Source organism: Mastigoproctus giganteus, chromosome 1, assembly GCF_048544385.1.
Source record: "Mastigoproctus giganteus isolate SK-2022 chromosome 1, ASM4854438v1, whole genome shotgun sequence".
NCBI lineage: Eukaryota > Metazoa > Arthropoda > Arachnida > Uropygi > Thelyphonidae > Mastigoproctus > Mastigoproctus giganteus.
In genome coordinates, this window is record NC_143575.1 from 151747603 (window position 1) to 151772279 (window position 24677).

Consider the following 24677-nt stretch of genomic DNA (forward strand, 5'->3'; position numbering starts at 1 on the left):
TAAGATATATTACAATATATTCTACTACCTTAAATATACCTTAGTTATTATTTTTATATACTAATTAATTTCATAAATGTACAGTCTGTACCCCCCCCCCCCCCCCATTTTTTTTTTTTTTTTTTTTTTTACAATTGGTTCACTGTAGAATCAGATCACGTTACGACGAACTCAACATAGTAAAGTACCGTTCACTATACGCTGTGCAGTATGCACCGGTCATTGTGATCACGTTTGTGAATTGAATTTTAATTCTATTAAACAGCAATTCTAATTAGCGAAAATAGGAGGAATATTATGCACAAGCTATAAAAGCAAAGATATATTAAGCAGAAATTTACCCTTTATTACCTTACCAATTAAAAAATACATGAAAATCGGAAGAATATACGTGATAATCGGAATAATTAATATGTACTGTTAATATGTACATATGAACTAGCTGACATTTCTGTTCACTGACATTTGTGGGTGGGGATTAAAATTTAAAACAGTAAAAAGATAAGCAATCAATAACAAAGAATATGGCACACACAATATGCGCAAGTGAGAAGCGAGTAACGAGTTACAAAGCCTTAAAAATACGAATGAAGAGAAGATCTGAAAATGAATTTTTTAAAATGATTGAAGATATCATGGAAGTGTAAACACATTTCACCATAATGACCGACAGAATTCCAGCTGTCGGTATTATCGCAAATTCAGTAAGATTGAGTTTACTGTCCATTTATGATAGATTTCACTAACAGAAAAGCCCAATAAACAGGTGACTTCTAATTGTTTTTATTGTTTTATGGTTGTGATCTCCAGAATTTTGACCGAACCACATGGTACCGTCGGAGACAATCGTAGGGTAATCTCCAGTGCTGCGCTCTCCTGCCCCGATTAATCGGCATGCTGTCCCAATTAAGTGAAGTAAACCCTGGCTATTTTCTCAATTGGTTTCTGTTTTTTAAGATTTGCCCCAAATAAACGGCTGTCCTGATTAACCGGTGGCCCAAATAACCGGAATCCACTGTATGTATATTTATATATATATATATCAGAAATACAGGATTGAATATGTCTTATATGAAAATATATTAATAAATTAATATGGTATGAAATTGACTTCAAGATTTAAATTGTATATATTACTTCTTGGCAAGGCTATATATTGCTCACTCTGTATATTGTTAAAAACTAAATGCAATTGATTTATATGTAACTCTGGGAGACAAATATTTGTTTGCCTACTTATACTGATTTTCAAATTTAGTTTTACATTTCACTCATACCACTAAAATAAATAGCAGTTTTTTGAAATGGGAACAATAGTCGCTTTTTAACATTCAGCTTTAAAGAGTAGATTGAGTCATGCAAACATTTTCTGAGAAGGTTAGTTTTTAGCTCTTACATATACAATGTGTCATTGTAGGCAGAAGCACCCTAGGGCACTTGATCTACCTTCAGAATGTAGCAACTAGTTGCCAACCGCTGAATTTTAGTATTTTATTGTTAGCTTTCCCTATCCTGACTGTTGTATAGCAGTTTCACATGATTTTTCTTGTTTCGTATGAGTGATTACAGTTTTCCAGTGTTTGAGCAATGATACATAGGAAAATTTAGTATTTTTCTATCCCATCTGCCCTTTGTAAAATAACTAAAACTGTGATTAACTTAGGTAACACTTTCATTTGGTATTACAGTATTGCAGTTTTTGATCAACTGGAATACTACTACAAAATAGGAAGGGTTATGCTCTTAGTTAAGAAGCACATAAAATCTGAGGCAGTACATTGAGTTGACATGGATTGCCAGTGCAATGTTGAGTCAGTTTGGTGTGACATAAGCACTGGAAAAGAAAAATTGAGAGTAGGAGTGTGTTAGCATTAGCAGAGGCATATGATGCAAGAAAGCAAGCTTATTCAGCATCAGCCAAAAAAAACAAAAAAAAAAAAAAAAAAAAAAAAACCCACTCCCATTTCACCCCTCCGTTCGTTCGAAATACCTGTCCAGTTGAGCTTTAAATTTGTTTAGGCTATCAACTTCAACAACCAGTGATGGAAGTCGGTTCCACCAACCAACCACCCGCTGGCCAAAGGCAAATTTCCGCACATCTATCCGACATCCGTCCTTCCTCAATTTGAATTTATGCCCTCTGAGGTGATTATTCTGAGAAAGATGAAGAATCCCATTGGCATTGAGCATGCTCAAACCATTCAAAGCCTTATACACCTCTATCAGATCACGTCGCCGGTGCCTAGTCTCCAGACTCTGTAATTTGCAAAACTTAAGCCTTTCTTCGTAAGAGCAACCCTTTGTTCCATTTACTAATCTTGTTGCCCTTCTCTGTACCCGTTCCAGCAGCTCTACATCCTTCTTGAAATGAGGCCTCCAGACCTGTATACAGTACTCAAGATGTGGCCTTACCATTGCCTTATACAAGGGAATAATCACCTCCTTATCCCTGCTAGAAAAATTCCTGTATATCATTGACAAGACACCATGAGCTACTCTTGCAGCTCGCCTGCACTGCTCAGAGAACTTCATATCTGCCTGCACAATTACCCCCAGGTCCTTTTCATTCTCCACCACTGTCAGTGTAGTACTGCAGAGTTGATACGTTGCTCTGGGGTTACTGTTTCCCATATGCAGCACTTTACATTTGTCGATGTTAAACCTCATTTGCCACCTCTCAGCCCATCTGTTCAACCTGTCCAGATCCTGTTGCAGCAGCATAGCGTCAGTATTGTCCTTAACGACCCTGCCAACCTTTGTATCATCTGCAAACTTGGACATTAAACTTGATATCCCATCATCAATATCATTCATAAACAACGAAAACAACAACGGACCCAACACTGAACCCTGAGGAACTCCACTAATAACATTAGTCCACGTTGAGCAGTGTCCATTGATTACCACTCTCTGTCTTCTGCCACTCAACCATCCCCTTATCCATAGCAGCAATTTGCCTCCAATGCCACACTGCTCCAATTTGTGCAGCAGTCTTCCATGTGCAACAGTATCAAAAGCCTTTCTAAGATCCAAATATATAATATCAAAGTTATTCCCTGCATCCAGTTCTTTTGTGACTACATCATAGTATCCAATCAAATTGGTCAGGCAAGACCTGCCCTTAACAAAACCATGCTGCGTCTGAGCTATAACTGAATTCTTGTCTAGATGATCCTGCAGTGCTTCTTTAACCAGTGCCTCCATTAATTTACCTGGAACAGAAGTTAAACTAACAGGTCTATAATTACTTGTGTCAGCCTTTGAACCTCCTTTGTGAATTGGGGTCACATTTGCACATCTCCAGTCCATAGGTACCTCCCCTGAGTCCAAGGAAGCTCTCATAATTATGGCTAAGGGTTTGCTTACTTCCTTTGCTGCCTCCTTTAATATAACTGGATAGATCCCATCCACCCCAGGTGCCTTTTTTATGTTTATCCTCAACAATCTCTCCTCCACTTTCCTCTCAGTTATTACAAAATCATCCAGCTCACTGCCAATGTTTACTTTACCTACATCATTCTCCTTCCTGAATAACTCCTCATGCGTGAATGTAGATGCAAAATACTCGTTTAGATTGTTAGCCACCTGAGCAGGATCCTCAACTGTTGAACCATCAATATCCAGTGGACCAATCTGATTCATCCCTTTCCTTTTCGAGTTCAAGTATGTAAAGAACTCTTTTCTGTTTTTCTTTGCATCCTTTGCCAAGGATTTTTCATAGTCTGCCTTTGCCTGCCTAATCTCCTTTGTGACTTGGTTACAGACCAACTTATATCTATCATAGGCTTCCATGTCACCCATTAATTTGTATGTATCCCATGCATTTTTCTTCTCTGCCACATGTCTCATTAGTTCATCTGACAACCATTTAGGCCTAAACCTTGAACAATATTTCTTAGTTGGTATGTAAAGCCTGGTAGCCTCCAAGATTAGTTCCTTGAATGCTTCCCATTTTGAGTTTGCTGTTGGTAACATCATCAGTTGGTCCCACTGTATAGAATTTAAATACTGTCTCAGACCATCATAGTCGCCTTTACGAAAACAAAAACCCTTCCCTTTACCTCTGATGGTAGTTACCTCCTTGAGTAAATCCCACTTCAACACACTGTGATCACTGCCACCTAGTGGTTCATTTATCTGCAGGTTCTTAATGCATGAAGAATCACTACTGATAATCAGATCAAGAGTATTGCTCCCTCTTGTTGCCTCACGAACATGCTGATGTAGAAAACAATCATCCAATAAATCCACAAAAGCCTTGCTAGTGTGCGAGTGACCAATCCACAAATTCCAGTCAATATCTGGGAAATTAAAGTCCCCCATTATAAGACTCTCTGATTTACTGGCCCACTCTATTTCCCTGTACAATATCTTATTATACTCATCAGAGTCATTAGGCCTATAGCACACTCCTACTCTCAATTTTGATTTCCCTATGCTTATGTCACACCAAACTGACTCGACGCTGCCCTGTCCATCGATGTCGACTGGCTTCACTTCCTTGGACTTTGTGTTTCTTAATTAATAGCATGACCCCTCCTCCCCTCCTGTCCTGTCTATCCTTTCTATACACATTGTATTCCCCAAATTCCAGTTCCGCATTACTTATATCTGTGTGACACCACGTCTCTGATATCCCAACAATATCTGCCTTTGATGTTTTGAGCAATACCTGAAATTCATCAAATTTATTTACCAAACTCCTAGCATTGGTGTACACGCAGGTATACATGCACCTGTTTCTATTCTTAGCTACCCTAACACAACCCATGTGTTTACTTGTACCGCAATGACTACCAGCAGTCTCTGAAATATCCTGCATCCTGTTTTTCAGACTTCTGCTCATTTCAATAGAAGCAGTGCAAGAATCACTTCCACCTCTGCCACTGGCTACTGTTAATCTATTAGTCCTTGTATCACCCCCAACTAGCAGTTTTCCGACCCACCTAACACTGCCTCGACAGCATCAGCAAAAATTCTTGCACCCTTTCTATTTAAGTGTATCCCATCCCTGTAGAAGCAATCTCTCCTGTTAACAAGTACAGTCCAGGCTGAAAAAAATTCTACCCCTTGAGCCTTGCACAATCCCTCCAGGGCCGAATTGATCGACAAGGCTCTCATCATATACTCCCTCCTATCGTGTCTGGGCAGAATTGCAGACACTTTCAAGTTCAACCCTAATTCACGGCTTTTTTTCAACAGTGACCTGTACTTGCTAAGTAATTCCGCCGGTCTCCTACTCTTAATATCATTAGTGCCAACGTGTACAACTATATCACCTTTTGTGCCCTTAAAAGATGATATCCGCTCTACAACGTCATCAACCTTTGCCCCTGGCAGACATACCCTGGTCCTATTCCACCTATCCTTTTTACAAAGGATGTTCCCCGTTTCCCTGACAATAGAGTCACCAACAACTACTAGTTCCTGTGGGACCAGCGCATTCTGCCTAGGGGGCTGCTTCTGTGTTGCCTGATGACCAAGTGCAAGCTCTGGCGTTGATGTGGGCAGCTGAGAGCTTGATGGGCCCCTCAATTTATTTCCTTCGAGGGCATCCACCCTGTCCTTCAAGCTCTAGTGTTATAGGTCTAATGATTCTGATGAGTACAATGAAGAACTGTACTGAGAAATAGAATGGGTCAGTAAATCAATGTCTTATGATGGGATATTGACTGGAACATGTGGGATGGTCACTCACACACTATTGGGCTTTCGTGAATTTATTGGATGACTGTTTTCTACAGCAGCATGTGTGAGAGACAACAAGAGAGAGTAATACTCTTGATCTGATTATCAGCAGTGATTATACATGCATGAAGAATATGTTGATAATAGAACCACTAGGAGGCAGTGATCACAGTGTACTGATGTAGGGTTTACTTAAAGATGTAACTGCCATCAAGAGTAAAGGGAAGAGTTTTTAAATTCTACACAGTGGGACCCACTGATGATGATGTTTTCATCAGCAAAATATAAATGGAAAGCATTCAAGGGAAAAAAAAAAATTCTTAGTTGACATGAAAATGTCAACTAAGAAATACTGTTGAAGGCTTAGAGACTAAAATGGATGTTAGATGAACTAATGAGACTTGATACATAGAATAAGAATGCAAGGAATGCATATAAATTAACTGGTGATACAGAACCTGTGGTAGATATAAACTAGTCTGTAATCAAGTCACAAAGGATGTCGGGCAAGCAAATGCATATTATGAGAAATCTTTTACAAAGGATGCAAAGACTTCTTTTCTTATGTAAATACTAGAAGGAAGGGGACAATTGCATAGATCTGCTTGATATTGGTGGTTCAACTGCTGATGATCCTGTTCAGGTTGTTAACAAGCTGAATAAGTACTTTGCATCTACATTCACTCACGAGGAATTCTTTAAGAGAGTGGATGCCTGAAGTTTATCAAACTCTGCCAGGGAGCTGAAGGATTTTGTAATAACTGAGAGGAAAGCAAAAAAGAAATTGTCACAGTTAAACATAAAAAAGGACACCTGGGGTGGACAGGATTTATCCAATGATATTAAATAAGGCAGCAAAGGAGGTAAGCAACCCTTAATCATAATTATGAAAAACCATCTTTGGATTCAAGGGAAGTCTGGACTGGAGATAGTCTGGAGGCCTCATTTTAGGAAAGGTGTGCAGCTGCTTCTGCAAATTGCAGAATCTGGAGACTAGGCACCTTCAAAGCAATCTGACTGATATCAGCTCATTACTGATGGTATTCTTTCTCTTGCTCAGACTACACGCATGAGGGAGCATAAATTCAAATTGAGGAAGGATGGTTTTAGATAAGATGTGCAAAATTTGCTTTAGTTAATGGTGGGTGATTGCTGGCACAAAGTTCTGTCTGATGTTGTTGGAAGTGGATAGTCTGAATAAATTCAAGAAAGAACTAGGCAAACTGTTGGAGGGATGGATTGGTGAAATGGGAAGTTTTTTTTATATTTTATCAGTGATTTAATGGGGTATAAGTAATATACAGTAAACTCTTATTTAACGGACTAATCGGGGAGAAGGGGTTTCCATTAATGCTGAAAGTCCATTAAATCGAATGTAACCTTGGGGGGGGGGGGCAATTTTTTATTGTTCTTAATGTAAAAAAAAAAAAAAAAAAACTCTAATACAATATACAGTACTCTACAATATAAAATTATTAAATTATAATAAAGAACATGTAATATTTACTCTCCTTTTTGACAGTGTAGTTGAAGAGTATTTTGCCGTGACCATAGTGGTAGTAGTACAGTAATCGTTATTCAGTATCTGAAGATGGAGGTACTGGTGTCATCTCTTTGCTTGTAGGCAGTTGAGATGTTGAGAGGCCTTTGATTTATGGATATCAGAAACAGTTCGTTTTTTTTTTTTTTTTTTTTTTCGCCTTAAATTTCACAAACATGTGCTACTGAGACACCTTGTTCTAATTTCTCAATTACAGTGGTACCTAGGTTTGTGAGCATAATTCGTTCCGGAAACTTGCTCGTAATCCAAAGCACTCGTATATCAAAGCGAATTTCCCCATAAGAAATAATGGAAACCCAGATGATTTGATCCAAAACTCAAAAATATTCATATACTGTAAAAATGATTAATACAAAATACATACATACCGTTTTATATTTTTAATATTTAAATTTAATATACATAAAGCAATCGAATTTATTAATTATTGGGTAGGACGACTTTCACTGTCACTAACGGAATCACTGCTATCTGTTGACTTTTTCTTTTTGTGACTTTAACAAGGAACCTATCCAATGACATTTGCTTTTGCCTCCTTTTGAGGATTTCATGGAAATATGACATTGCATTGTCGTTAAACAGATTCATCGCTCGCACTATTACAAAATGAGGAGGCAAGCTTGATACACATAAACAAAGCTGCGTGCTTGTAGCAACTGAATAAACAACATGTAAAGGCAGTGATACACTATTAACACCTCACATTTTACTAAAGCACATTTCTAGGTGTTACTACCATAAAACAATAAAAACAATTTCCAGTTGCGTTCCTGCTAGTGGAATCTGTTATAAACTGGTAGTAAACTTGATCTAATTGCATTTGCGATTATACTGATAGCTGGAATTGTGTTGGTTTTTACGTTATTATGGTGAAATGTGTTTACCGATATAAAAAACATAAATACATTTTCAGAATCTTCTCTTCATTCCTATCGTGTTGCGTTTGGTTGGGGGTGATTCTGTGTTCGACTGCCATTTCTTGTAAACACAAAGGTGAATCATGTATAAGCAAATTCGGTTCGTGTTATATACGATTTCATTCCCCGTATTTATAAATCGTGTATGATCGAATTTGTGTAGTGTAAACACTATCTTCAAAAAGGCCTCTAAGGTTGGGAGAGTACATATCCAGAATTTAAAACAAATACACCAACCATTTAATTATAATGGTTTAATACTGGAAACTAAAATGTACCAAACGATACTACACTGTAAAATGATATATGCAAAAGACTGATTTACAAAATAAATATACAATGAAACCTTTAATATACAATAAAATATAAATAAATAAAATATTTATTTATATATATTTTATTTATTTATATTTTATTGTATATTAAATGCTGTCACCCTTGACCGGACGCATAGGTTCTGGGACCGTAATTGGCTAGAGAGTTTGTGGATAGGCTCGTCTGAGAACAATAGTATGAATAGGGACAGGGGTGTTCAATTTCACCCCCTACTTGAAGCTGTGGTCCTGGCAAAAGACGAGCGTTTTATATTTCCACGCTCCCGAGCCGCTTCCGGTTCTGGATCGTATGGAAGAAATATTGAGCATGCGCTTGGTCAACCACGTGTGCTGTGAGCCTGTTACTTAAGGATGTGTTGCTTAAACATCATTGTTGAGAAAGGAGGCGGAAGCCTCCGAAAGCTTCAGTCAATGTTTTATCACTTTTATCTTTATTGTATTTTAAATATTTTATTTATTTATATTTTATTGTATATTAAAGGTTTCATCGTATATTTATTTTGTAAATCAGTCTTTTGCATATATCATTTTACAGTGTAGTATCGTTTGGTACATTTTAGTTTCCAGTATTAAAACATTATAATTAAACGGTTGGTGTATTTGTTTTAAATTCTGGATAGTGTAAACACGTGTTATACGAGTACTGACTGTACTTGTATTGGAAGACCTCGCTTGTTTATCAAGTTAAAATTTATTAAAAATTCTTGCTCGTCTTGCAAAACACTCGCAGACCAAGTTACTCGCAATCCAAGGTACCACTGTAGCTCTAATTTCTGTGCCACATTTATGTTCACACGCTTTCGTTTAACTCCTCTATCACTTGATGCCATTTTAAATTGTAAGGATTGCAAAATTATTTAATAAATAAAGTCACAATTCAGAAATCACAAACATTCTGTATACAACCTGAATGCACGATAGCTTAAGGCAGACTGAGATCGAAACAAAGCGAGTTGGTAGACCTGCAGTTTAGTGTCCCGAGTCATGTTCAGCTCGCAAGTCACTGCCTGCTCTTATCTGTAATCTGGAAAAACAGCTATTTGAGCACGTTTTCAGAAAGAATAAAAAACAATTTCCTGAATTTGATTATAAAAATAAAAGTAGGTAATTATTATTAATTTTTAATTAAAAATAACGCTGAAGTTTTGTTTAACCTAAAAAAAATAATATGGTCGAGATTAATATGTACATTACTGTATTATTATTTGTCCGGTTTGTTAAATCCGAAAACCATTATATCGGGGTCCATTAAAGCAAGGGTTAACTGTATATATATATAAATAAATTATTTAGAAATGGGTAACCTAATTATATTATTAAGACGCCTGGTCAGCGTGAAGAGGAAAAGACCAAACCCTCCAGCATATGACAGCACAACAATACAAATGGCCCTCAGTCCCCAGCTGCTTTCACTCTCCCTCTTACGGCAGTGAGAGGATCAGAGTGGAAACAGAGGTTGCTAAGAATCTCTGGGTACGACCAGGCTGCCATGCACGGAAACTGAACTTGGGGGCGGGGTGGGGGGGAAGGCTATATTGAAAAAATAAGTTTTCACAACTTTTTCAACATTCCTTCCTTCTATGAACGGCTAGAAACTTTTTCAACATTTCCTCTATAAATGATGAGTGCTTAACTGTATCTATGTCAGATTGCCTTTCTTCACTGCTGGACTATATTATTCTGTATGCAGTAATGACAGTTTCCTAGGAAAGTCGTATGTCATTATTTCCTGAAACCAGTGTTTCTCATTTTTTTCAGTATCAAGCTCCTTTTGAACTCTCATTACAATGAGAGTTCAAAAGCTGAATGTTATTTTCTTACATGTTCTTAAATATTAAAAGTAAGAAACTGTTAGGCCAATTTACTTTTTCTCATTCTAATTATAGAGAAATAAACGATGAAACTTTATAAATAATACAAAAGTGATTAAATTGACTTAAAAGTAAATAAATAAAAAAATTTAGGTGAGGATGAAGTCTTTCTTACTTCAGAAAGCTACAAAAAAGTCGTAAAAAACGTCCACTTTGGACAGTTTCTTTGCCAGTAGCAACAAGACTGAAAAGACACCTGATGCTTGATATAGAGTCCCACCACCACTATGCCACCGTTGATTTCATCAGCTCTGTACTTCAAGTCGAAAGCTAATGTATTGTTTGTTTTTTTATTTTAAGATGTGATGTTTAATGACTTTTTATCACTAATTTTTAACATGTAAAAAAAAAAAAATCTATTTTATGTGTTGTCAGGGAACGAAATACAGGAAATCAATGTATTATTGGTTTCACCTTACAATATTTTCAACATACAATGGGTTTTGTGGAACGAATTACCATTGGATGTTGGGGCCCCCCACTGTATATTTTAAAAACAGATATTGCCAGTTGTGTAAACATGACCCATTTCATTTTTAACAAGGTCACTGGAATGATTCAAGCAGTTTTTGTAGTTCTGCACAAACTTAAAATCCCTCTGTGATAGAATTCTATTCTTAGTACCTCTGAGCTAGTTATGTCAAGCTTCTTGAAACTGGCTCTAATATGACTGAACTTTCAAGGGCCCCAAGCAAATAGTAATTTGTGACACCAAGTCTTATTGTAAGGTGTGTGTCTGTTGTACTTTATAATTACCTCTGATGTCCAATGCACAGTTAAGTCATGCATCGTCTTGTTGTAGGACAATAGCTTTTTTTTTATTGTACACTTTGTCTGAAGTGCACGTTGCATTTTCTTGAAGTGTTGATGTATTGATGGTTCTTCCTTTTGGCAGGAAATCAGGCAGTTACACGTCCCACAGAATTTCAGCTCTTGAAAGATTATTTGTGAGAGGTTTGAAAAATTAATGATATTGTAAAAAAAAAGTGACTAGACATGCTCAGTTATTGATACTCTCTCTCTCTCCCCCTCTCCTCCCCCCATTCACGCACCTTTGTTTTACTGTACAGTATTGGTGCTTCATTACTCTTTGTATAATCCTTATATACAATAAAGATTATAGTGACTATGCCAAAGCAACCAACCAACCTATGTTATTTGCACTGTATATATATGATATTTATATTTTTATTCTTATTAGGGTCTGTTTGTCCCACCACCTTCACCCCTGTAGTTCCTGATAAAACTTTGCATCATGATCCTGTGACACAAGGAGTGGTATATAGGCGAAAAACAGTGCCATGTATGTATCATATTATATCTGTATATTTTAATTTTCACATAAGGTTGGGGTGGAGTGAGAATCAAATCAAATAAAACTGTTCACTTATTGGTTTAAGTAAGAAGCGAAAATCTTAGAAGTAGTAATATAATTTAACTTAATTCTTAGTTTATCCACACATTTTTGATTGTACTAAAATTGAATTTTCATATTAGTGAGCAAAAAAAAAAAAAAAAAAAAAAGTTAAAAAGAAAAAGTGAAGTATTAATATGTGCAAAGTTAATAAAATAATGTTTATTGTAGCTTATTTCTGACAGTGTGGGAATTTTATACTAACTGATCATATAAAATCCATTAAAATTTTATGACGTAGTATTTCTTATAAATACAATGGGCTTTCAGAATCATGGTCTATGAACAGCTGTTTTTACTTTTTCCTCTGCACTCCATGTTTTGTCCTTTTATTTGTTTATTATTGATATTTATGTAAAATAGTGTAAATTGCTAGTTCTACCGCAAATTTATATGAAGAAATAATGAATCTTTTTGAAATCATTTTTAAATTATGACAAAATTTCGGTACAGGAAAATGGTTCATGTACTCCCCCCCCCCAACACAAGAATGTAGTTGTAATAAGATTTTCTGTACATTGCAGTATTTTTTGCTTGATTTTATGACTACCCAAAATCAGGAAAATTCCAAGATCAAGCAAGGATCAGGTCCCCAAGTTGCTAGATTCAGAGCTGTGACTGTATTTAACACTTTCTTTTGTTCACTTTGTCTTAAATTTTTTTCTGCAGCAATGATATCAGATGCATTGACATATCGAGCGCCTCTGTAGCCAGGTGGGAAGGAGCAGCAGTGTGTAGCACACGCTTCTTCTTCTTTAATCTTTATTGTATACAAACATGGTATATACAATAGACCCTTCACAGCAGCAATGCCAGGGGTTTTACATTGGTTGGTGGACAATAGCTTTGGGAGAAGGGGGCCCACATCGAAGTTCGGGCTCATCCCCCAGAGCCAACAATAAAATAGAATCAATGTCAGATTATTTACAGAATATATGCTTTTGACAGTATTTACAATGAAATAATAAAGGTATTCATATTTACATTATGTTATATTAATATTTATATTCATAAAGATATTGTTGACTTTATTTACAACATATATAATAAAGACATCGTGCTTTGAACAATATTTACAATATATTGGGCATTATTATTATGCTGCCCTTATCAATGTGCACTTTGCCTGGCCAAGGTCAGGCTCTTAAGGATCTGTCTTCGGTACCTCCGATCCTTCACAAACCTACAGAGGTCGCCGTCAATTGAAAGGATTGTGGGGAGCATCTCCCTGGGGAGAAAGCGGTCACTGAGAGATAGTCTGTTATAGTGAGCTGTGAGCGTGGGAGCTGACCTTAGTCCGGGTAGAGGGATCCTCCAGCCACACAGTTCCCAGATGTTTGGCTCCGAGACCATTCCGGTTGTCATCTTGACAGTGAGAACAAGGCGTTTTTCAAATACAAGATCTGGAAGTCGGGTAAAATTAAGTGCGATCGCCATCGCAGTTGTTCTTTGCTGGGGTGGACGACGATGTTTTTGCGTGATCCAACGAAGGAGCCAGTATTCGGCGGAGTACACGCGCTTGATGTTGGTAGGGGCCGCGGACCCCCAAATTTCCGAGGCATACAGTACGACAGAGTATACTGAGGTGTATACGTATCGATGAGTCACATCCAGATCCCTAACGTGGAGCAGTTGTTGTTTTGTGGTCCAGCGCATTTGACAGAATTTTGCTGTGAGCTTGTCAATGTGGGGGTTGAAGCTCAGTTTATAGTCGAAGATGACTCCCAAGTCTGTATGCATCTTGACCACTGGGAAGGGAATGCCGTCTAGAGAGGCTTGGATTTCAGTGGGTTGGCGCTTCAGAGAAAAGACAATTTGTGCTGATTTTGCAGGGTTAATGAGGCCAAATTGATGGAGATAGGATCCTAAGTTATGTAATTTTTCACAGATCTTTTTATTGATGTTTGAGAGGTGTTCGCCGGGGTTAATCTGAGTAAATATCTTAATATCATCGGCATAGCATAGTATGTCTTCTCTCTGTTGCACAAACGGAAGAAGGACTGTGGTGAATAATGCTCCGGAGAGAACTCCACCTTGGGGAACTCCCGCAGTGATCTTTCTCCAGATTGTGTGTTGATCCGCTTTAAGAAGAATGGTTCTCTCAGAGAGCAGGGCTGTGATAAACCACAACATGTCACCTTTTATGTAGAAATAGTTTTCTAGGAGGTGAACAAGTGAGTGGATACTGATGGAGTCGAAAGCAGCTTCCAGGTCGATGTAGGTGACAGAAAGCTCTGCTTTAGCTTCTAGTGCACTGAGAATGGTGTTGGTTATCGATGTTAAATTGGTGACTGTGGATCTACCTGGAATGCCATAGTGGATCTGTGGGGGTTTGTGAGGCATGATTTGATTGGTGATGGTGGAAAGTAATGTCTTCTCCATGAGCTTCAAGAGGCTGGAAGAATGAGAGATTGGCCTGAACTGTTTAATGTGGGTTGCAGGTTGGCATTTAGGGTGTGGCCTCACATCATATCTGTTCCAGAGAGGGGGAAAGTAGTGCTGCGTTAATACACGGTTAAAAATTGATAGTAGCGGATCGATGATAAACGAGCTAAGACATTTAATCATGAATTGTGGCACAAGATCGGGGCCTGCAGTTGCAGTGGTGGCAATCCATTTATAGCAGTTATAAGCTGCTTCCTGGTGATGCGAACGGTGGCGAGCATATCAGTAGGGACGTTGTTGATGGGTAAGTTGCCTGGATGCACCGGGGCCACAGTTTTTGAGAACCGTGCAACGTGGTCCATCCACAGTTCAAGGTCCAGTGTCTTAGGAATTCCTGTGTGCTGAGAGTCATAAAACGATTTGCCTTTTCGTAGGGTTGAATTTAAATGCTTTTTAATTGCAAATATTTTCTGACGATTGAAAATTGCTCGGGCTCTGGAGAAGGCAATACGATCTTGTGTAGCGCCTGATTCTTTCCATCTCTTATGCAAATTTTGTTTTTGTTGAAAGCTGTTGTTCAGTGCTGGTGTCCACCAAGCTCTCGAACGGGGAGTGATGCAGACAGTCTTTGTAGCACCATAACTTGCAATGGTTCGAATCCATCTAGTCATGAGGTCCACAGCTAGCTCGAGATCACAATTATTGAGAGCCTCCCAAGGTATCGAGGATGCAGCTTCGATACATCGTGGTGAATCAATGAATTTGGGTGCTGTGATGTCTTTTTTCTTTTTTGGGCCTTGGATATCAAAGTTAGGTGCGGCTAAGTGCAGGAGTAAGGCAATGGGTTCGTGATCGGATTGAAATAGGTTTTGAGGACTGTCTTCGAGGTCGCATGGTGCTGAGGAGAATATCAGATCCAAGAGATTAGATCCTCTCGTGGGGTGGCAATTAAGTAGGGCGATACCCAATGAATTCATACTACTAATGAGTTTCCTACTAAGATGTGTGAGAGTAGGTGGAAGATTGAAGTCTCCACAAATAATGTGCTTAGCAGAGGCATGGAGGTGATTTACCAGCCAGTGGATCACATCTTCAATGATGTCACTGTTTGGGCCTGGTGGAATGTATACTGTTGCTATGTCTATCAGGTTGGCATTGAGCTTGAGGGATACCATAGCAGCTTCAAATGCAAGGGATTTGGTTACCACAGAATGTGTCAATGAGAAGGTAGTGGTATTATAGAATATTGCGACTCCCCCCCCCCTCTACGATCCTCTCTGGAGGAACTGAGCATCTGGTACCCAGCCTGAGGAGCACAGGCAAGGGAGTCCCGCCCATTCCCAAGCCACGTTTTGGCAATGCAGAGAATGTCAAAGAATTTAGAGAGGAGAAGCTGTTCGACGGTGTCTAGCTTGTTACAAATACTCCTTGCATTTTGATAGACAATTCGAATGGTGGTAGCCATAGTAACTGGAGTTCGTACAGGTGGCAAGTCTCTTTTTAAGCTTCGCACTGGTCTACTGTGCATTGCGATGTGTACAGGGATATTCTTTACAGGTCTGGAGCCCTGGGGATTGTCGTTATAACCTGCTGAGAGTTGGATTGAATGATATGTGGACAGTTTGTTTCCTATGGTAAGTTTGTTCTCAGTGAAGTTATCTGATTTCTCGTGCGTTTTGTTGGCTTGGGAGCTTGGTAGCTTTAATTGCTATTGCGTTTGATGTTGATATCGGTGGTTTATTGCGGTTCTTGGCTTCTGATCTAGGAAGGGTTTGACGAGGGTTCCAGGGGGCCAAAGCCTTGGATCCAGTACGAAGCTCATCTTCTCTGGGTGGCAAGTAAGGATGAAAGAGGCGTAGGTTGGATACTTGGTTCTTCTCTGTCTCACATCAATATTCATCCCATGTACTTCTGTAAACATGGCCTTAATGCTCTCTGGTTTAGTAGTCGGTTCCAGTCGAGATATAAAGATTCGACCACGAGTCTGAACTGCTGTGATATTGTACGAATTAGCAATAGTACCCTTCGAGGAAAGTTCTATGGCATCTCTACTGCCATGTTGTCTTTCTTGATTAGACCGGGGTTCGTGCCTGTCACCACCAAATATGGAGGATGCGGAAAGGTCAGGGAATGACCACCGCATATCCCGGAGCAATATGGCCTTAGTTGCTAATGCTCCTAAAAACCAAAATAACAAACAAACAAAACATTGACATATCTTTTCAGATCATCGAAAATTTATATGCATGTCGAAATGCAGAATTTTAATAACCTCTCTCTGGCATATAAGGTGATATCTAAATTTATTTTCCTATTGAAAATGTGTCATAAACTGTGTTATTAATCGTACATTGTCCAGTCCTCTTTCCACTAGTGCTGCTACCACACAGTGAGACACGGACTCTAAAAGTCCTCTGAACATTGCATGAGGAGATATGTTGTACCATATCACCAGGATTACATCCATAGATTTGTATAGTTTGTGATGGAGGATCCAAACACTTTGGTGAGCTTAGTGTCTTTTCCAACATATTTAAAACCAACTGTTAACGAATCTCAAGTTCTTAGTCTCATTATTTTCATTGGTATATAAAGATCATCCGATTTGAACGACAAAGTTCGCTCGAGGCCATCATGAACGGTGTAACTTTTAAATTACCTGTAAACTCTCGATATTGACCAAGGTAAATTCTAGGAAAGGACAATTCTTTGGGATGTTCATCAAAAAGTAAACTTTGTGGAACATTTCATTATCCAGGAGCTATTCGTAAATATTTCTCATCGCTCCACAAAAGAGTTTGTTGTTGAGCAACTAAACTTTCTTCAACAGGTATAGTTTCACTCATTTCATCATGTGTAGGAGCATCATCGTGTTCTGTGTTTTCATAAAAGAATGCATCGTCAATCTCGATATCATACAGAGAATACAAAGGAGTCTAAGTAGATACTTTAATCAAACTCTTACGTCTCGTTTATGAACCAAGCTCATTAAATAACTCGATTTGTGTATTTTTTTATTGCAATAATTTTAATGCAATAATCATTATCTATTCTCTGAGGCGAATGATTGACCATTGAATTAACATATACAGGAACATTTATAATTTGGCACAAAATTCTGTATTGGCCTAAACCATGTCTTAGGTCTTCTAATTTGCATGAATGGTATACGAGGAGAAATGAGTTGCTCGGTTACTAAATCTCATCGAGGCATATGAGGTGGAATAGCAGGATAAACGAAACCGTTGCTCTTCGAAAATATTGGAATGGAATTATTTTTGAGAGATGCTTGACAAGTAATACAAGCTTTCATAGTGGTTACATATGTGTGGTTTCATAGTGGTTACATATGCAGTTGGAAATTCTAGTAGAAGTAATGGGTAACTTCCTGATGTAACAAGTACATTTCACATCATTTTCGTACCACAATCAATCGCAGATATTACAAACAGCTCCAAATATATTTTTCAGAAATTATTGTTCAAATTCTTTATAAGAGTTACGGTCAGGTTCAACTTTCTTGTAAATGATTTCATGCTCGACTACTGTTGATACCTGTGGAGGATCTACAGCAAGCAATTGAGCTGAAATGTGATTTTGCATCTTTTTCGATGATGCATTCGAAGCTGGCTGTTGCAGTATACTCTGTCTAGTCTGGTTCAGGAATCAATTGAAAATCTTCAGGTTTTCTTCATATAGGCCTCTGGGGTTGAGAATGTTCGTAATGACTGCAACATTCATGTTCAAATTAACAATTTCAATTTATTTTATTTTATTTCAATAAAAGTTTATAATGGTTGGTGTAGTATCGTTGCAGTCATTATTGAACCTCAGGTAATTCATTTGAATTCAAATCTTCGGGTTCGAAATCTTCAGGAAGTTCTTGAATATAATTTTGATGAGAAGTCAATGTTGATCAGAATCTCGGGAAGCAAATTTTATCGAACTCTGCATTTTTTTTTTCATTCTCTGTTTTTGAACTCATTCTTTTGTTGACATGGAAGACTTCTTTTGTGGCTTTGAAGCTTTTATTCTTGCTTACTTTTCTTGATTTTGCTCAGCTGGAGTTTTATCCATCTTCGCAATACTCTTATTGGTTATTAGTTGAAATTAGATTTGGTATTTTTACAATTCAATAGTTAGGAAAATCCCTTTGTAGACTAGTATGATGTCATAACCAAAAACTACTGCAAGAAGTGATTGTTGTTCGTTCAAGTGATTGTTTTATTGTTGTATTCTTGAATCAAAACCGTTTAAATTTTTAAACGGTTTAATCGAAACTTACTTACTTACGCTACTTAAAAGGTTGATGTTGATCAAAATCTTGAGAAGCAGATTTTATTTTCTTTCTCTATGTTTTTTAACTCGTTCCTTTTCGACATGAGAGGCTTCTTCGGTGACTTCAAAGCTTTTATTCTCATATAGTATTATTCCTCGCTGCTTACTCTACCGAATCGATGTTAGTGACTGAGTTAGTGTAATTTAGGAAGTGACATAATTTCTGTCTCTTAGTAGGAACAATGCAATATTTTTTTTTTTTTTTTCCACATTCATTCGTCATCAACCATTATGAATGCACTACAGGATGAAAGCCTCTCCAGAAACTTTCCAGTTCCTTCTGATTTGTGCAATGGCCATCCATCCATCTACTACCCACAAACTCATGAATTTCATCTGTCCATCTCCATCGTTTTCTTCTAGATTTTCTTCTAACTGGTCTTGGGTATCATTCTGTTATTAGTCCATGTCTTCGAGCTGTGTCCTGCCCAAGGCCATTTTAGTTCTTTAGTTTTGATAAGAATGTCCTTTACTTGAGTTTGCTGCCTAATCCACATGTTTCTCTTCTTATCTAACAGTCTGATTCCCAATATAATTCGTTCAATTCTTCGCTGTGTCGTTCTCAGCTTCTCTTCCATTCTTTTGTCGAGTGCCCAAGTTTCATTTCTGTAAGTCATGGTGGATAGTATACATTGGTTCATTATTTTACGTTTCAGACAAATTGGGATATTGCTCCTCAGTATGTGACTATATTTCCTGAATGCTATCCATTCAAAATTTATTCTTCTCTTGACTTCCAGCCATTTATCATTATTACAGCTAATGACTTGTCCCAGATAAGTATATGACTCCACCTTTTCAGTTACTGCTCCTTCAATCATTGTATCCCTTTCTGTGGCATACTTGTTCATCATTACTTTTGTTTTAGCCATATTCATCTTTAGTCCAAAATCGTTTGCATAACTCTGCATAACTGATTAAGAATTTCCTCTAATTCTTTGGGATTGTGGCTTATGACCACAATGTCATCTTCAAATTGTAAATGATTAAGGTACCCTCCATTCACATATCTGCGACTAGTCTAATCTTCTGAAAGCTTCCTCAAGGGCAGCTGTAAACAACTTCAGAGATATTGTGTCTCCTTGTCGAACTCCTTTCTCAATTTTAAAATTTGCTACTGTCTTTGTCTAGTCTAATAAAGGAGGTAGCATTCTCATATATTTTCTTCAAAATCATAATATATGGGATATCTATGTCTTGTCTTTCCAGTGCCCGAAACATTGCCTTATGCTGTATGGAGTCAAATGCCTTTTTATTATCCACAAATGCCAGGCATAATGTGTTTTTTATTCATTTGCTTTCTCCATTAGCTGTGACATTACATGACGGTGATCCATAGTTGAGAATCCTGTCCTAAAGTCAGCTTGCGCTTTCGGTTGATTCTCATCAAGTATTCTTTCTAATCTGTTAGTAATGACCCTTGTGAACAACTTGTAGATGTGGGATAACAAGCTGAATGGTCTATAATTTCCAATTTCTGATTTATCTCCTTTCTTATGCATCAAAACAATGATTGCATTATTCTACTCCTTAGGCATCACACCTTTTCTAATGCATTTTGTGAAGAGTCTTGCCAGTTTTTGTGCTGCCATGTCTCTTCCTCCCAATTTCAACAACTTTACAGTAACTTCATCTTCCCCCGGGGCTTTCTGATTCTTCATTTTCTTCAACGCATGTTCTTCATCAGGAAGGATATCGGATATGTTGTATGTGTTACTAATTTGCAATCCATCTTCCCCACTGTTGGCATCATTCCCTTGCTCTTTGTATAATTCTCTATAGTAGTCTTCTGCTATTTGAATTATGCCTTCTCTGCTATTTGTAAGTACACCATTGCTATTCTTCAGTTTCAGTATCATTTGTCTTTCTGTATTACAGCTTACGTCTGCCAATTTAAATCCTTTGTTTTCCCTTAATGCTTGTTCTACTTTTCTTGTGTTAAATCTTCTTATGTCCTCTCTGAGTCTCTTTCTAATGGCTTTGCATAACTCAGTATACTCAATTTTCTCCTTGTCAGTGTTTATCTTGCTCTTCATTTGTCTTCTTTGGATTTTTTTTTTTACCTATAGGTTTCTAAGGGGAACTTTCAGAAGTTTTATCACTTTCAGAAATTTGTAATATTCCAGTACATACTGTTTTTCTCCTCTTCTGTTATCTGAAAGACCTTCGTATTATTTACTCGAGTCAGGTTTTTCCTTTCTTTTCTTACGTATATATCAAGTGTACATCTTACCATTCTGTGATCACTTCCAACATTTACCTTGTTGAGGACGGTAACATCATTCACAATATATCTTCTGTTAGTGAGGATGAAGTCGATTTCATTAGTTGTTAATTCATTTGGGCTCTTCCATGTCCACTTTCTGTTCACCCTTTTCTTGAAAAAAAAAGTGCTCATTACTAACAATCCTCAAGATTCTGGAAATTCCACAAGTCTTTCACCTCTTTCATTTCTTTCACCAATTCCAAAATTTCCTATAGTTTCCCCTTCTGTGTTGTTTTATCTCTTTCCAACCTTAGCATTGAAGTCCCGCATAATGATAGTGGGTTTTCTGCTCATGTAGAAGACTCAATTTCGGTGTACATTCTTCAACCTCTTCATCATCATGGCTCGATGTTGGTGCATAAATCATTATAACCTTTAACTTGTACCTCTTAGAAATCCTGAGTCTTGTCACCCTTGGTTATGTACTTTTGAATTCCAAAATGTTTTTTATATCTTTATGGACCAGAAAGCCAACTCCACCTTCACACCTTTCACTGTTCCCATTGATGTACTGCAGATTTCCACTTGATAAACTTATAAGTGATTCACTTTTCTTCTTGTTTCAGCCAAACCGTTGATATTCCAGTTCACATTTTCTAATTCCTTTTCCAGCTCTAATATCCTGTCTTCACCAATGAGCGATCTTACGTTGTAATTGGCCAAGTTCAGTTTCTGTGCATGGCCGGCAGCCTGGTTGTACCCAGAGATTTTTAGCACCCTCTGCTTCCACTCTGATCCTCTCACTGCTGTAAGAGGGAGAGTGAAAGTCGCTGGGGACTGACTGCCATTTGTTTCGTTGTGATGTCATGTGCTGGCGGGTTTGGTCTTTTCCTCTTCACGCTGACCAGGTGTCATCGTGAAGAGAACCACTGTACCCGCTCGTTGCCACCTTAGTGATGTAACAAGGCTTACCATCGAGAAGGTGTGCATGAGTGGATTTTAGGGATGCAGGCCAATTAGGCCTTCGCCTAAATCTTCTGAGATAGAAAGATATTGGATCCATCAGTGTTTGACAGCATACCATGCACAGTGGACAGAGCTATGGCATAAAGAAATAACAAACTTTTCCAACAATTGAAACAGGACCCAAAATTATGCCACTCTTTCACTCAGTTCGGCGAGAAGAAGTTGTACTCGCACCGATTAGAATAGGGTATGCCCATCTGATTTACCTCTATTTACTCACCGGCGATGATTGTCCTGGTGGGGGGGGGGGGCAGTAGAGGGTCCTAGACAGAGTGCCCATCCTGCCCTGACAGTGGACAGTGGGAGTTGATAGATGGCAGTGGGGGTTGCCCACCAGGCAAAGGCGGGTGCCACCAGGTTGGGGGAATTGAGAGAACAGCATATCCGAGTGATAGGAACGAAAGATCATTGGGAAAGGGATCCCCATGTTTAAGCACCTGTGTGGTGCTCTGTACCACACTTGTCAGCATCCCACACTATGCTGAGTAGCAACGGCATGGTGTCTGCTTGGATGGACATGGGGGGGAAGCCATAATGAGCCAACTTCCTATCATCCTAACCTTTTTCTTGCATTTTCTGTTAGGTATTAATGGAATATGCAATGGAGTGTAGTGTAATTTAACAATTGTTTAATTGAATAAGGTAATTAAAGTATAAGGACCGTTAAAATAAATATTAGAATTTATGTAACTTATTAAAGATTTTAATGATATGTTCTCCCACACTCATACTTCCTTTCATTCTTACTAGGATTATTTTCACTTATTCCATTTCATTTTCACTACAATACTACCTCAGGCCTCACAATTTACTATGATTTTTCAGTTGGGATGCAGTTCTGGCTAATATATAGCTTTCATGCCAAAAGGATGTATGCAGTTAGTGTGTTGATCTTGTTAGTAGTAATGTGTTAGTGTTATTCTCGAGTCATCTATACTAAACTAATGTGAATTTTATGTTCTCAATCTCATTCACATCTTCATTCACTCTCTTTTACTAAAATTACTTTCATTAAAAATTACCCCCCCCCCCCCCGGCAACTCTCTTTTACCATAACTTCATGTTTTCAGCCTTTCACCAAAATTTCAATTTCACTCAATCACATTCATTCAGTGCCCAGCACATTCACTCACTGTCACACATTCTTTCATTTATTTATTTCATTCATCCATCCTTCTTTCATTGGCGCCTCCATAGCCAGGTGGGAAGGATCAGTGGTGCGTAGCACAGGCTTCTTGATTAGACCGGGGTTCGAGCCCGCCACCACCAAATACGGAGGATTCGGAAAGGTCAAGGGAATGACCACCGCATATTCCCAGAGCAATATGGCCTTAGTTGCTAATGCTCCTAAAAACCAAATAACAAACAAACCTTCTTTCATTCTATATTGCATCCCCTTGCTACTAGTATTACTAATGCCTTTCAGCTAAGTTGCTCTCCCGGCTGCCTGTACATCTCCTGCTCCTTTGTTTTCTTAATTGGCATGGGGACCCCCCCCCCAGGTCCCTACTCAAGGCAGGTAAGTCTGTGGGGGAGACCCTGGTCAAAATCTGGTGTCTGTCAGGGTGCTGGATACAGCCACCCTGTCAGTTTTCAAATGATATCACCTGAGCAGGGTTGTGGGACTTCGGCATTTTAGCTATTGGTTACACTAGTTTACAAATTTAAGTTTGTTCACTGTGGTTTGAATTTACATAGGTCCTACTGCCGAAATATGTTGCTGTGATTTCATATATGACTTAGATTTTTTTCTATCACATCCAGATACATCACAATTTAAGAAATAAAAAAGCACTCTTTTTTATGAAAGTATATAACTTTATTGTATTTAGTAATGACAAATTGATAGGATTACATTTTCATATATCAAAAAATATGTAAATACTAACAAGTATTAATCAAAATTCTGAAACTTTCATTAATCAGACCCTCGTCTCTTTGTTTGAAAAGAACATTTAATAATTTTTTCTTTTATTTACATTGCCAGGTTTCTCTTTTTTTAAACATCAGCAGTATTCGGCCATCATGCTTGTATTCCACCTTCCCTGGTACCTCTGCTCCATTTCCTTTATGTCCTGATGGAATCTCTCCCCTTGTTCTTCGCTCATCTGTGCAAGATTTTCGAAAAAATCAAGATGGGCATGCAAAAAGTGAATTTTGATGCTCATATTGCAATCTAAATTGCGAAGCTTTTCGAGCATATTTTGAACAATTTTCTCATAATCCTGTGTTTCATGATTTCCTAGAAAGTTTTCCATTACACTTTTGAAAGCAATCAAGGCTTCCCTTTCAACATCAGTCGTAGTAGTTTCAAACTGACCGTCTAAAACCAATTTTCTAATTTGGGGACCAATGGAGATACCCTCCTTAAGTTTTGCATCAGATAAACCAGGAAATTTACTGCAAGGTACTTAAAGCAGTTGCCATCCTTATTCGATGCTTTAACAAATTGCTTCATTATGCATAACTTGATATGCTGTGGAGGTAAGAGTATTTTATCTGGCTTCACCAAACTTTTGTGCACGATATTTTTTGACTCCAGTGTAAGATTGTGCCTCTGAGGCCATTGCTTCTTTGTCCAATGCAGCGCTTTAGCTCTGCTATCCCATTCATAAATAAAGCCATGGCATTTTAGTGTACCCACCGTGTTGGCCCAACAACATATATAAAACTTTTAAGTCTCTACATAATTGCCATTTGTGATCTTGATATTTAATTTTCTCCAGAAGCAACTTTAGATTGTCATAAGTTTCTTTTAAGTAGTCTGAATGAGCAACTGGGAGCAGATATGTACTTATCTCCATTATACAAGAGAACACCTTTTAAATTAGTCTTTAGAAGAGTCTATAAATAGTCTCCATTCACTAGTTACATATGATGGAGCTCCTAAGTCTCTTATTAAACCAGCGATATCACTGCAATATACGAGAGGACCT

General features: G+C 38.0%; 1 protein-coding gene across 6 annotated transcripts in view; it reads left to right on the forward strand.

Moving 5' to 3' along the window:
* The window catches only part of RhoGAP19D (Rho GTPase activating protein at 19D), a 661344-nt gene that overhangs the window by 319770 nt on the left and 316897 nt on the right, over nt 1-24677 (forward strand). For all 6 annotated transcript variants that reach the window (XM_090374624.1, XM_090374649.1, XM_090374631.1 and 3 more), the window contains one exon: nt 11574-11675. In XM_090374624.1, the coding sequence (XP_090230750.1) occupies nt 11574-11675 (102 nt within the window). The remainder of the gene's footprint in view (nt 1-11573; nt 11676-24677) is intronic.